Source organism: Parasteatoda tepidariorum, chromosome 1, assembly GCF_982258835.1.
Source record: "Parasteatoda tepidariorum strain Cologne lab strain chromosome 1, Ptep-v5.0, whole genome shotgun sequence".
NCBI classification, from domain to species: domain Eukaryota; kingdom Metazoa; phylum Arthropoda; class Arachnida; order Araneae; family Theridiidae; genus Parasteatoda; species Parasteatoda tepidariorum.
The window spans coordinates 84683046-84698898 of NC_141755.1; the positions used below are offsets into that span (position 1 = coordinate 84683046).

Sequence of the window (15853 nt, forward strand, 5' to 3'; positions counted from 1 at the left end):
TTTTCAAATATATACATTAGTGTTCCTAAAGTAATATGATAAATGTCAAACAATCTATCCCCATTAAAACAGATTATTTCATGTACACTACCCTACAGGTTTTTGATATTTTTTCATATTTCTCAAGAAATATTTAGAGAATAATTTTATAATTTTAAAGGTCTTTAAGACTTGTGAATTCTCATGCTTATCAATAAGGTTCAAAATTTTCAGAGCCTTGAAGGACTGGCTATAAGTTACAAACAAAAAAAATAGAGTTTTTGAACACCCAGTGCAATAAAATGTAGCAATAAGCTTGTAACTTGTATCTATTACTTTGGAGTACTTCAGATGGGAAAAAATATATAAATTATAAATTTTCGGAAAATTTTAACTACTCATTTTAAATTACTGCACTTTTGAGCTATTTCGTCATAAAACTTGAAAAAAGGTCTTTTAAATTCAAACTTGTCTTTTTGATTTCAAGGGTGTATTTAGGTTTAAGCAATGCTTATACAAGATACTACATTCGCTTAAAATTCCTTCACATTGAAAAGATTATACAATGGATAAAAGAAATTTAATTTCTGAAATAAAGAATATTAAGTAAGCATAGAGGGGCAATTTGGAAGGTAGCATAGGAGGAGGCCAAATTAGGCATAACATTCAGAAAAGCAATGCATGAAATATCACAGAACCAAACTATTCACAGGGTGCGTAGCAAAATTATTCAACAAAAAATAAGCACCTTTCAAGCACTCAAAAAATATTTTTAAGCACTTTAAAAAAATATCATAATTAGGCTGGGTTGGAAAGTTTTTGACAATTGACGGTTTTATTTTGTTTTAACCATCATGTCAAAAAAAAACAAAACAATTTTGGCATTGTTTTTGACAACTGTCAAAAATCATGAAATTTTGAATCATGTAAAACGAATGGCGTTTTCAGACGCTATGAACTGACAATAAGTTGAAATAGATTGGGGTTGAATTAATTGTGAAAATGTTGAATAGAACAATGTGAACTGTGTCTTTTTGCATAATTCCTAGCAAAAATCAACAGGGCAAAGGACAAATCTCATTTTGAAAAAGAGAAAATTAAGCACTTTTTAAAAACACCCAATGAAAAAGGCACCTTTAAGGGCTTTTAAAAAACAAAAATCGAAAATAAGCACCTTTAAGCACTTTTTAAAAACGTTACACACCCTGATACATAACATATTGTTGTGATATTCAAATGGTTTCTCCTCATTCACAATGATTTTTACGAAATTCTTACCAGACAGAGAGAAATCATTCCTTCTGCTCTCACTATCTCGGATAAGGAAAGCTCCATGTTCATTCTCGGGTAACAACAGTTTCTTTTCAGCTTCTATCCTCTTGATTTTGCCGAAATACCATCTGCAAATGAAATTTATCAAAGTTTAACTATAATGTTAACAAAAATGCTCCACTTATTAATTTAAAAGCTATATGTTTTATGATAGCTCTGATTATTCATTATAACGAGATTTCTTTTGAAAAATATTACCACATGTATGAACATTGATTATTACTCTATGGGAGAGCACCAAAAATAAACATAAAAGCACATAAAATAATTAAGAAAAAAAAAACTCATACATATTTATACTTTTCGTTTATGATTGTTACTAGATTATCATATCACCATGAAAAAAAAAAAATGAATGAATAGGCCGTGATAGGGCGCTGGGCCCATGTCCGAGAGTTCGTGGGTTCGAACCCCGCTGGCCGAAGACTCCCCGTGTAGTAAAATGGCGACTGATGCACGTTAAATCTGTCGAGTCGCAAAGTCCTCCATGTTCCCATAACAAATCAATACCTCTGAGGGTACTCAATTGGAAATGGATCGTTCTCTGATTCAGGTTCAAATAACGATCTGCGAATGAATAAATGGAAGATTGAGTGGGTCCGCCCTAGAAACAGGCGTGACGTATGGGTGTGGCAGAAGTCGAATTCTTGGCCATAGATGGCGCCATTGGAAAACAAGAACAATCGCACCCCTCTGCCTTAACAGGCATATACAACAACAATGAATGAATAAAAATCAGATTTTTTTAAAAGTCAGGTGTGTTTTATCTAAACTGAATCATTGAGTAAAAATATTAGTTATTGACTGTTTTTAAAGTTATTACATTCTTTAAAATTTTCCACTAAAGATTAATTTATATTCATTTAAGTGTAAATTTTTAAAATTGCACAATAAAAAATTTCCTCACTTTTTGCATTTTTATTCATACCCTTTCAATTAAATCAAACCAAATTCACCGAATCAATTAAAAATTACATAAATCATACACAAAGAAATATTAAATAGTAACATGCAAACCAAAAAATATCTCAGTAAATTCTTATCAAAAGTACGATTAAAGCTTGAAAATATGGCATTTTCCATACTTATTAAATAGAGGATCACCACCTGACAGTAGATACAAATTTTATGTATATAAGGCTTAATTTAAATGTACCTGCAATTGAAATTTTTTTTTTATCATTGCCTGTTTTAATTTTTTGAATTAAATCGCTTTAAAAAAATCGCTGCTTTTAATAATTTTATTACTATAATTATTTTACCGTGATATCCTGTTATAAAAATATATTTCTTTTTACAGGTCGATGAAAATAAGTATGAAAGTATAAGCAACTTGTAAGTGTTGGTGAAAATTCAAATTTTTGAAGTAAAAAATATTTTTTTAGGTAACTACAAATCTTTAAAACCGTGGAAGCATAGAAATTTATTATTTATTCAAATTTCCAGATGTATTGTTGATGGAGCTTTGTAGTTTATAATAACAAAATATTCATTCAGTAATTCTAAAACTGGTTTTCCTTCAAAGGCTCTGATGTCTGAATGCCTCTGTTGAGAAATAACGCATTTTACTTTTAGCGAATAATATGCTATTTTCATAATTATTGTGAGTATGCAACAATTATTTATGACTGTTTACGTTTGTCAATTTTTAGCTTGTGCCTTCTATACTAAATTGGAAAACGGCTCAAAATATCAAAAATGAGAAAAGCCCAGAATGAAAGTCGTTTTTTTTATCTTTATTTTTTAATATTGTAAAGTTATTTCAACGCTACATTGACATATAAAAATAGGTAATTATTTCAACGCTACGGACATATAAAAATAGGTAAAAATTGAGACTCGTTAAATGATTTTAATTATTTTTCTTGTAGGAGGGTAAATCTCGCCACATTGGCGATTTTTTTTAAAAAAAATAAATTTTAAAATTTTTTTAAGTTATTTTTTTAATCCGTTTTCAAGTCCAGCTAATTCTTCAGAGCCCCATTGTATAAGTATTAGTTTGAAATGACAGCTTTGTTTCAAATTTAAAGCATTCAAACTCGGCGAAAATAAAACTTAATCAAATAAAAGTTAAATCATTTCCGTAAAATTGCGAACATTGATAGCGTTAAATCAACACCTTATAGAAAGGAAAAGGCCTCCGTAAGTTTTACTATAAATGAGAAATCCGAATCTTCAGTTGTCCAAACGGAGTGACATTTTTCGTATTTTTCCCTTACTGCGCAGTTTAGTAGCCCGTGCGTAGTGACATATTTCGTATTTTGTATTATTATAGATTAGAGAATTACAATTTATTATTCACGCATATGATCTCTTTCATAAAGGTAATTTTTCAATTGAACCATTTGTTATCTGGCTGATGTTTCCCATTTCTCAAGCCTTTTTACTGTATTTTAAGCGACAACAAAAAATAAGACTATTTTTTTAGTCAACATTTGGATAATGCAATAAATTTGAACTTTTTCAGAAAATTTATAAGCATTGATCAAAAGTTTCACCAAAAACTAGCTCAAAAATTAGTAAACTCAAAGTCGAAAAGATGTCGAACGGTGTTCGAATCCAAAGCATGATATGCAACAAAATACTAAAACACACTGTTCATCTGTATAAAATTATTATTTTGTTTTTTTATTAAAAAAAAAACTTTATTTGCTTTTTCTTTCAAATATTTTCCATACTGTATTTTCAAAAAAAGAAATAAGAATAATATAAAATACTTTATGTCCATTGATAAGTTTTGTTTTTAAACCCCTATTAAAATATTTAACGGCTTTTTGCAACATATTAATATATAATTTCAGTCGAAAATTATATATTTAATAAAAAGTAACCGTTCTCATACTTCTCTTACGCTGTAACGTATACAGTTGTATTAAGAAACAGTTTTTTGTTTTATTAAAAAAAAAACATTTATTTCACACCACAACAAATACAGTAACGACATTAAATTACCCGTAAAGGGTTAATAATAATCGTTCAATAAAATATAGAAAATCCCGTAACGGGGTAGGATAAACTTCAAAATTCTAAATCGCGATCGCAACGCTCGAGTACGCCGTCTAGCGGGAGCCTATAAATATCAGACATTAATTTATCACGTTTTCATTTAGTTCCATCAAAGTCATTGACAGAATCAGACGCCATTTTTCAGCAGCAAATAAGAAACAAAATTTCCCTAAGGAAAAGGCCAAAGAAATTGAAAAAAATCTCCAGAATATTAGTTAATCTTTCAGGAACAGAACACGCCAAACATTTGAAGAAAAATTCCTCAATAATTTTTAATTTCTATTATCAACAAACTTGCAACTGATGACTTCCGATTTCGGTATACTGTTACAGATGTGTGTATTAAGGTAAAATGCATTTCTTCTGTCTTCAATTCATTACGAATTAAAGTGAAGTTAACATTGCTTTCGTCATTCCAGTGAATAAATATGAATTCAGAACATACAGAATTGTAATAGTTATAGCATATTCTTCTTCGTTATAGAATCTATTATATATAATTCTCTTACGTGGCTCCCAAATTTTGGCTGTATTTCTTTTCCGCGGGTGGCAACGTTTGCTTTGTTTTGAAAACACCAAAGCATTCTGCCTTTTAATGGTGTGTTTCTGATATCTATTATATATAATTCTCTTACGTGGCTCCCAAATTTTGGCTGTATTTCTTTTCCGCGGGTGGCAACGTTTGCTTTGTTTTGAAAACACCAAAGCATTCTGCCTTTTAATGGTGTGTTTCTGATATAATATTTATAATTCTCTTACGTGGCTCCCAAATTTTGGCTGAAGTACTTTGTGCAACTAAATAAGATTCTTTTCACAGCAGTTAAATATTTACTTTATTTTCTTCATTCATAGAGAAAATAGTCGGCAAAGAATTCTGTTAGGTTAAAAAACATTTCGCTAAAAAAATAACGAATTCTGAAAGAAATAAAAATAAACAACTTAAAAAATAAAAATGCTGTTGCCAGCCATAGAATTTTTTGAAAGTTAACTTAGCAACATAAATCAAAATGACATAAAAGCGCAACTAGATCAAAATTATGATACCTGAGCGCTTGACGTAACAAATCCTTCAATTCTAAAAGTGTTGTATCGCCAAATGTCCAAATTAACAACTTAAAGAAATTCTATAAAAAGTTTTAAATAAAAAACCTACTTCTACAACTGCTTCTTGAAGAACTTGGCTCATTGATTAAAAATATTGTTTTAATTTTACAGTACTAACTTTACTTCTACTTTCATTATTGCTATGACCCTCTTTCATTACATTTTACAGCTTCATGCTAAATTTGAGGACTTTAAGTTGTTTTGTGGTTGAATACTGACATTTAGAAATGTGTACATAAAAAAAAAAAATATTAAGAGGTTAAGAGTTGCCTCAGAAAAATTTGAATTGTTGACATTGAACTTAACAATGGAAACAATCGTTTTTGTGAAAAATTGAATTGCATTGTTGACATCAAAACTAAAAATATTGTGTTTCAACTTAACAATACTACCTTAATTTATACTTTAGAATTGCCTCGGAGAAATTTGAATTGTTAGCAATGACTTAAACAAAAAGTTTTATTTTAACTGACAAATACTATATTACAATTTTAACTTTTTCTATGAATATACTCATTTTCTTACTCTTTTCTTTGTTTTTTATACATTTTATGTTTTTGTGATAAAATAAAAAACTTATAGTTGTTCTGCTTCTGAACACTGATGAAAACACAAAATGATGGGCTTCATCAACAATCAAAAATATATACATTTATTTTACAAATTCCATATTATTAAGGTGGCGCCCTTCAGAGAATTAAAAATACAAAATTATCTTCATCAAAGCCGATGCTTTACATCCGGCGTTCAGTGGCAGACTACTATTTCATATTGTTTTACAACACATGGCTTTAGCCCTCTGGTGGGAAAGACTTTGAAACAAAACTTACAACAGTTACTTATCTCAACAACTGAAATTTAGAATAGTGTGATTAATAAAAATATGTGAACTGTTTGCAATTTCAAATTAATATTGAAATGTACAGGTTTAGAATTTTCTACAGTGAAAAGTTTTCGGAACTTCAGTATTCGAAAAAGTATACAAAAACTAGACGTTAAGAACGTATCCAATGAGCGAGCAAAGCAAGCATTGGATTGCGAGGCAATCCGAAATGAACTGTGAAAGCAGTTCCGGGGGTTGGTGAGCGCCAGCGAGAGGGGGTGAAGCCTGCTAGTAGTATATATTTCTGTATCCATATAATTCGGAAAACAACAATAAAAAATTATCCAAGTTACTTGAAATAGTGCCATTTGTGCTGATTCTTAATTAATTTTAATCGTTTTCTTGGTAAGTTTTTTTTAGTTTTGAAAGAATAAGTTCAACTAGAATTCTAGTTGCTGAATTCAGCTATTCTGTTTCTAGCTCCATATTCAAATTCATATCAATTATAAAATTTTGCTGTGTAGTATGTTATCTAAAAGTAATATGAAGGGATAAACTATGTATCTATTATTTGAGAATAAAGTTTTCAAACAAGGAACTTATCATTTTGGAATTCTCCGGGCATTATAAATCAGGTAAGTGCAATGATTTTTACAATAAAAAATTTGCTTGTAAATATTTTTTTTTTCATTTGATGATGGTTCTCTACAGAATGGTTTTTTACGTCTGATTAAGAACTATAAGAATAATAAAAAAAGAAACAATATGAAAGTTTTTATTTCAATGTAAAGAATTCTTAAAATCGTTTTTTTTATCCTAAGAATTCTTTATTTTCCGTATTTTAGTTTATAATTTTTTGATAAAAATTGTTCTCAAAATACTTTTTTTGAAAAATTAAATGGTATAACATTATGTGTTTATGTATACTTCTTGTATATTCCAATGTCTGAAGTAATATGATTCAGAAAAGTATGGAATAAAAATTCGGTACTTACGTATTAACGCCATCGCCGCTACAGATTTGGCGGTTTTTAAGTGCCACCAATCTACACTTAAAATTTTTGCGACAATTCATAAAATAAAACACTTTATTTAAAATCAAAATAGTCAATCGGATGTCGGTGGAAAATGAGCCGATATAGAGTTTAGCATAGATTCAAAACAATCATATCGCCATATGAACTCTGATAAATAAGATTCCAAATGAAATAACATTTCCAAAACGTACGTTTACCAAGAAAAAGTTTCATGTTGTGGAAATTGGTACATTTTCGTTTTTTCGGTAAAATATTTCCCTCCTGAAAAAATAAAATTGCATCTTGTTTTGTTTTTGGCAAATCCCAAAGACGAATTTTCGTAGCACTAAAAATGGCGACAAAAAAGAATTGTTTTTTTGTTTTTGTTTCGTCAGCATTCTTTATTTTACGTTTCTTAGTTTCTAAATAATGAGTTTTATTGAAACTTGAAATTTTTTGATAAAAATTGTTGTCAAAAAACTTTGTTTACAAAATTAAATTTCATAAAATTATGAGGCTTATGTATACTTTTTGTTCATTTTAATTTTTGAAGTAGTATGATTCTTAAAACTATAGAATGTGAAGTTTAAATGGGCCTTTCATGTTATATCATTAAATTTAGTAATACTATTTCTCGGGCATTAGGTTTTAACTCTTATAAGAATATACATATTTTTTTCTGTTAATGTATAAATATTTTTTCGATGTGTTTTGGATATTCCTTCTCTAATAAAAAGAGATACCATTTTGTTTTCGGTTGTACAAGAAAGAATATCAAGCATTTTTCTTTTTTAAATTTCATAAGCCACATTAAAGAAGGAACGTTGCAATGCTACACGCTACATTAACGACGTCTCCAGAGTAACTGAATGACGGTTCATATAGAAATCGCAGGTATGCGTCTCATACAACAACGCCCCCTATAGTTCGTTGCGATCGCGAATTCTAATTTTATCGTTTGCCCTTTTTTTATTTATCTCTTTATGTTTTTATTTTTTTTATTCATGCTTTTGCTAGCCCATTATTTTTTTAATATTTTCACTTTTATTAATGCTTTTGCAAGGCAATTATTTTTTAATATTTTTAGACTTTATAACTCCCTTTAAGCCACTATATCAGGGCAGAAATTAATTGTCACAAGGTCACTTTTTATTAAGCTGTGGGGGGGGGAGTAATCACGCCTTGATTTGTTAGCAGTTAGATATTTTGAAAACATTTTCTCGGCATTAGAAACTTCAACGTTTACTCTAGCCTTACCTAAACTTACTTTTCTCTAAACTTTAAAATACCAATGAAGATAAAATGGAATCTTCCATGAAAAGTTTCAAATACGTGCCGATCGGATATTGTCACTAAGCATATAAAAGTGTACCGACATTCACAAAGACAATGACGCCCTAACCCAATACATTAGATTGTGATAATGATGCCAGTGTCACACCACACAATCGCCTTCATTAAGATTAACCTCCATCAGCAGGTAAGAGAGGAACTGGTTTCATAAACATCGGGTGTGCTTTGAAACGTAGAAAGAATGCCGATATCGCCAGACTGGAAATATCAGTTTTTGTCTTCCCTGGGAAAAGGACGTTGTTATTATACCAGCTTTCTCAGGAAGCTTAATGATCTGTCAATGTCAGGTTTTTTACACACTCGAAAGAAATATCACAAGCATTTTATAAGTTCCGTAAATATCTAACATTAACTAAAAAAAAACAAAAAATTCTTCCGAATAACTTAAGAGATTTAGAAGTTTACTCGACGATGCTAACCGTAAATTACAATTTGATTAAATAACTATACATTAACACTAGATTGCCCAAGGAAGTCATTTTGACTGATTTTTAATTTCAATTAGAAAAACAATGATGTATATAATGACACAATTTCCCAGAATTTTGCGACTTTTCGTACAACATATAATTTTTTTACTGTTAATATTTACTAATAACTTGTTATATAACTGTAAATAATATAAAAATATTAAAAATTAATTTTAAACAAATTTCTTTACACATTAGTTATTCTTTTACCATCCAGTCATTTTGACTGCTTTTGGGCAATATAGGTATATACTAAGTTTCAGTCTTTCGTGTTAAAAATGTTTTTATTAGACAATATTAAACTCTATAAGTTATTTTACACGTTACGTAAAATTAATTAAAACATCAAACGCAGATAATCAAATTAAGCATCAAAAGCAGAAAATCGTTCACGATCTTAATCAAAATTTATTTTTAGTTTTTGATATACATTAAGTAAAGTTAATTAAAATCATAAATCAAATCAACCGCAAAGAATCGTCAACGAGCTTAATCAAAATACATTTTTAACGTATATTCAAAGGCATTTTGTAATTTAGTCTAGAAATTTTAAATAATCACAATATTTACCCCAATGGAAAAAAAAAAATTTACTGATTCTTTCTATAATTCAACAAGTCGCTTTAAGTCCAAAATAAATAAAAAATACCAAAAACTATTTCTTAATACAGGGGTTCATCTTTATCGAATTGCTATAACCTTAAGAGATTTTCTGCATCGACTATTAACACATATCCGCCCGCCATTATTTGCATCATCACAGGCCAAAAGCCGGCATTTCTTGAAAATCAATAATTTTGCCGTCAAAAACTGGTTTTTGACGGCAAAAGCAGTGGTAAAAACCGTGTTTTTACCGGTAAAAACTGTCAAAAACCTACTGTTTTCTTTTATTTATGGCATATAGTGGACAATATATTATTTTCACATAATTGCCTTTATAAATTAATGTTGTAAATGATTGCTATTGATTTTGCAACTATATACACGTATTCTTATGGAAGGATATACATTCATACAGAAATATTGTAATATACTTATTGAAAATAGTGATACTTACTTTTATCATTATAGCTTGATTTGCAAAGGATTCAAAATTTTGCACTTCTTAATTGTTAGAAATAAACAAACAAACAAAAAAGCTTGGAGCTATTAATAAATTCAGGAACTAAAATGAAGAATTTAAAATTTGGCATTTCTTAAATATTAGAAATAAGCTAAACAAAACTTCTAACTACTAACAAACTCTATGTCAAGAATTACTGCTATTTTGTCAAGTTAAAAGCTTTTATTCAGTTGAAAAAGCACATTAAACAAAACTTAATTACAAACAAAATTATATGTTCAGTAGTCGGGGTAACTGTGCCGAAGCATACGATAGTAAGTGACTAATTTTGCACATTTTTCATTGCCCAGTCGATTTCTGAGTTTAGTATGGATGAGTCTGAAATTCGAGAATAATGAGGATTCGAGATCATTGAGGATAATGATAACAAAAGGTAGTGCAATGCTGCAAGGAAACTCTAAAAGGATTTCCCAGGCTTTTTCATGTCTCATTTCTGTGTAAAATATTGAAAACAAAAATGATAAGAAAAGTTTATCTTATGAGGCTTTCTTTTTATGTTTTTATGTGTACATGTGTTTCTCACAGCAAGATTTTATGAATGAAAGTAATCAATCTTGACATTCTTCAGTAACGTAATATGCCAAACAAATTGATGCTTGGAAATGTTGAAAACTTTTATTAGTATCCTAATATTTTACTTCAAATAGTATGTTTTGATATAATCATGTTGGGAAAATGCAGGAATCTGTTCTTAAATATCTTATAGCAACTTTGTTTTAAATTTTATTGCCAAAAAAAATGAATTAATTTTAAATTATAAGCAGTTAAACTCAAATAAAAATACAGTTTTATCCAAACTATGGGTTTTTGACAGTTTTTGACGTTTCTGACAGAGGGGTTTTTGACATGGTAATAACCATGGTAATAACCATGGTAATAACCGGTAAAAACCGTCATGTGTCAAAAACTTACCAACCCTGTTTACACATTAGTCTGACATCTTGCAAAAATGATTTTAAAATATTTTATTAACTAGTTTTACTGATTACAAAAATCAGATTATCCTTTACTTTGTTTTCTAAATTTTTAATTTTTAAAAATAAATTTTTTTTTAAATTTTGTTCTTTTTGGTAGCTTTTCTTTTTTTAAAAAATGGATCTCCCTTTTAATTTTTTCCTTGTTTTCCTTCTGTGTGTGCGTGTATATACACTCATGGACAAAAAAATTTGCGCACTAAGAAGGAGTCGTCAAAATGAAACGAAATTTTACATACGTAATGACTACTTTAAAATAAGTAAATGATTAGAAAATCAAAGAAAAACGATAATCTTTGATTTTCTAATCATTTACTTGCATCAAAGTAGTCATTACGCATGTAAAATTTCGTTTCATTTTGACGACTCCTTCTTGGTGCGCTAATTTTTCTGTCCATGAGTGTATATAATATGCATTACAAAATAATACAAATAACGAATTGAAGGCTAATGGCGATTTGACTGCGAAATGATAATTTTTCATCACGCATGCGTGTTAATGTTTCAACCAAGATTATAGTCATTATATGAAATATATATTACTTCGTAGTTCTCTAGTGTTAAAATAGTTTATTGAGAGTCACATAACACTTCGGACAATTGTTTATTTTTAAAAAATCAAACTAAATAACATTTTTTATCGTTATATCAAGGCTTTAACAATAAAGACGTATCTTAGTATATCATCACGTTTTTACTTCCTTATTTGATCTGAAACTATAAAATGAAAAAAAGAAGGATCATAAATATATATTGTGTTTTTCTTCTGAAAGACAAAGAAGAAAAAAAAAACGATTATAGGGTTCATTGTTCACATATAAACATTTTAATAACAATATTATTTCACTGCTATTTTAAAATCGGAAATTTCTGTTGAATGGGTTTCTTGGAAACGTAAATTATCCTGAGTTATTCATTACAGTCGGGTATCGTGAGCTGTAAGATAACAACCTAGGTATTAGTTTAATGATTGATGGGAAAAAAATATTGCTGCAAATAATTATTTTGCTTTGTTTTCGGAAGGAAAAAGTGTACCTTTAAAATAAAGAAAAATCTGTAGGTTGATGAATAGTAAAAGTCAACTAAATCATAGGAAGTAATCTTAATCGATCAAAATAAGAAGAAAAAAAAGACACTGAACTAACAGTTCAGTCTTTTTTTCTTAAACTGACTATTGTGTTCTGTGTAAGCTTAAGCAAACTAGAAGACCAACGTCACAGTACCTTTATAAATTGCTATTGCATTTGGAATTAATTTACAATAGATATTCACTCTTGCAAAACAAAATAGAAATAAAACAGAACGCTACAATAAATTTTGGTCTATCAATCAGATTGCCCCGTACCAAGAATCAATCTTAAATGTTCCAGGGGCTGAACTAAGACTATTTAATTTGTGCAGGCGATATTTTAATTTACGAAAAAGAACCGAAACGTACTTTTTCTGAATAAACATGTTCTTTTTCTGATGGATTTAGTCTCTTGACTCTATAATCTCAATAGTCTACTTTTCCCACGCTGAATCGTATAAAAAAAGCCATGTTTTTAAATTTTCATTTTTCAAGAATTATTAGATTAACTCCGTTCGGTATTTGAATTTTGTCATTTAAAATTACATAACTAAACAAAAATTATACCTTATAATTCCAATTTTTTTCTTTTTTTAAAGCCAATTAGAATTCCTTAAATAAATAATTATAAAAATTTATTTTTAGGGTAAACATATGTTTGTATGAACGAGTTTTATAATTGTGTGTAAAAATAATTTGATTATCTTAATTCAGGGGTGTCAAACTCAAAAGCTAACGTGGGCCAAATAAACAATGCTTAACTTTAGGTGGGCCGCAAAAAAAAGAAAAAAAAAATATCAGTGTTCATAGAAACAAATATTTTTATTTTCAATAGTACATTGTAATAAACATATATAAAGTAAAATTATTGTTTGATATTTGACATCTCTTCTCTGCTACTATCTTTCCTATTTCGGGAGAAATTTTATTGGCCACTTCTTTCAAAATTGCCGCAGCGTGAGCGTTATTAATACGGTTTAGGACAGGAGATTTATTTCCATTCATAACAGAAAATAACTGTTTGCACTGATAAGTAACTTCCAAACATGGAAAAAATTTCATATGCGAATTTTCGAGTATTTTCAAACTTAGCAGGTATATATATATTTGTAAAATTCAGGCACACCCACTTCAATGAATTTTGGATTCAAATTTGAGTCGCACTGAATCTCAATCACTTCCATTTGCATATTACTGGGTACTGAGTCTATATTTATTGAGAATATCGAAGAAAACAAACAAAATTTGTCTTCCAAAGAATTAAAATCTTTAAACCTTGTTTCAAATTCTGTTCTAAGATTAGAAATTTTTTCTGCGTATTTTTGATACGATGCAGTTTCCCAGGAATGGCAGGTGCCGCAAGCCAATTAGAATTTTACATTTTCGCGCGTACAATTTAAAATGATCCGTATAGTTTATAAATAAAATATATTATAATTTTATAAGCTAGTTTCTATTCTAATTAATATTTCTATTTTAATTTTACTTTGCGTCACACATATTGACTGGGCCGCAAAAATGTTGATCTCGGGCCTCATGCGGCCCGCGGGCAGCGAGTTTGACACCCCTGTCTTAATTAGTTCCAGATATAAGGTGAAATATGCAAATAGTGAAATTAACATTAACGTGCCAGAATGTATTTTACCCCACCATTTTAAAGGTCAAGAATCTAAATAAATCAGGAGGAAAAGCATATTTATTTAGAGGAAGTACGTTTTTTTTTGTCTGATTTCGAAACTTAAAAAATAATTTGCACTATTTTTTTAGAACATTTAAAGTTAGTTTCTCGTATCATCAAGATTTCATTTTTCTAAACGAAAATCCAATCATGGCATCAAAAGTTATTAAAGTGTTCGTTTTTTTTTTTTTTTTTTTTTTTTTTTTTTTTTTTTTTTAATTAAAAGCATTACGTTCTCAATTAAGTAGGAGATACCAAATATCTAAAGTGTGCAAAGTAAGGATATTCTAAGGGTAAATATATTTATCTGGAAGGTATCCAAATAAATATATTTACCTTTAGAATAACCCGGCCTGAAAATTTCAAACCTAAACTCAAATGTGTTTTGTAGCCGAGATGCGAATTAAATACAAATAGATTTGTTACAACAAAGATTAAAAAAAAAAAAATGATACCAATTTACCATTTTTTAAAATGGGTTTAATAATTTTTTTTTTTTTGCATCATTTGGAAAAGATAAGTGAAAATGTTCATGTTTAAGACTGAAAGGGAATATACTTACAAAGAAATTAGGTTTATTAAAGTTGCATAACCAATGCCATAATGAAACATACAGAAGATATGAATCGTAAACTTTCTTCCTACATATAACTCGGGAAACAATTTAATTACTTTAAAAAAAAAATGGAACAAAAATAGCTATATTAGTTTTCAATAATAAAAAAGTGAACATTCTAATTTCTATACAAATTTTTAAAAAAATAATAATTATCTAAAGTAAGAAAATATCATATTTTTATACATAAAGGAAAAGTATGACATTCCCAGAGGATATGAAAATCAATTATTTAATATTATTTCAACTAAGCGGATCAGACTGAAATCATTCAACTCATCATAAAAAATGGAATAGGATATATTGCACTGTTCAAAGTGTGTGAAAATACTTGACCTCCGTTAAACCGTATTCAAGGAATGAATATGAACAATTCATATACGTGAAATGAATACCAGTCATGTTTATAAAAGTTCAGTGCACGTTTCATTCAGTCAGCGAAAACAATTGCGCAAGAATGAGCAAGTTTTATAAAAATTATTCCACACAGTTGAACCCGTTCGGAAAGTGATACAAATATAGAAAAGAGAGAGAGAGCAGAGGAATTCAATTTTTTTTTTCTTCTTGCCTACAGCACAATGTTTAAGCAACAAAAGAATGAGGTTATGTTAACAATTCATTTCTTTTTTGAAACTATTCAGCTAGTAAATTCTTCACACTTCTTTCAAATCTAATGATTTCCCTCCACAAAATAAAAGAATGTACGTCCTGCAAGTGTTCTTTATCCACAAATAATTAAAGGTATCATAATGTGACTGAAAAAAATGTATTAAATAAAAAAACTTTTACCATGTTTACACATGACACGATACTCAAAAGTGAACACTCTGAAGCAAAAAAACTTCAAAAATATCTCAGGGTGCATTTAGTTAGAAGAGGGATTTTTTTTTCTTCTTTTAACTATAATTAAAGAATTATATTACTTTAAGTTTAGCATACGAAAAAAAAATTAAACAATATTTCGTAGCTTTTGCTTTTCAGCAAAAATTTTCTGAAAATTTAGCCACTGAGAACTTCCCTTAGAAAAATGTTTCTTACGATGTGAACACGATATCTCAATAGCTATTGCACCGATTTTATTGAAATTCAGCACACGTACTCCAGGTAGAATTTACTAGAAATTGGTAAAAGCACTAGTCGGAAAAACTTACTTTATTTTACTTTGTTACAAATGCAGTTAACTACAACTTTTTTTTAAAAAATGTAGTGACTACGAACTACTTTGGAATTGTAGTATAACTATTTCACTACTTTAAGGGGCCGAACTTACATTATATGAATAATGAAGAAATATATATTCATGTTTAAAC

The 15853-nt window shown here is 28.8% G+C and overlaps 1 protein-coding gene across 1 annotated transcript in view; it reads right to left on the bottom strand.

Annotated features, from left to right (window-relative positions):
* Positions 1–15853, bottom strand: part of LOC107438260 (tyrosine-protein kinase Src42A) — a 51022-nt gene that overhangs the window by 9906 nt on the left and 25263 nt on the right. The window contains exon 2 of the mRNA XM_016050495.5: positions 1258–1379. Coding sequence (XP_015905981.1) covers positions 1258–1379 — 122 coding nt within the window. The remainder of the gene's footprint in view (positions 1–1257; positions 1380–15853) is intronic.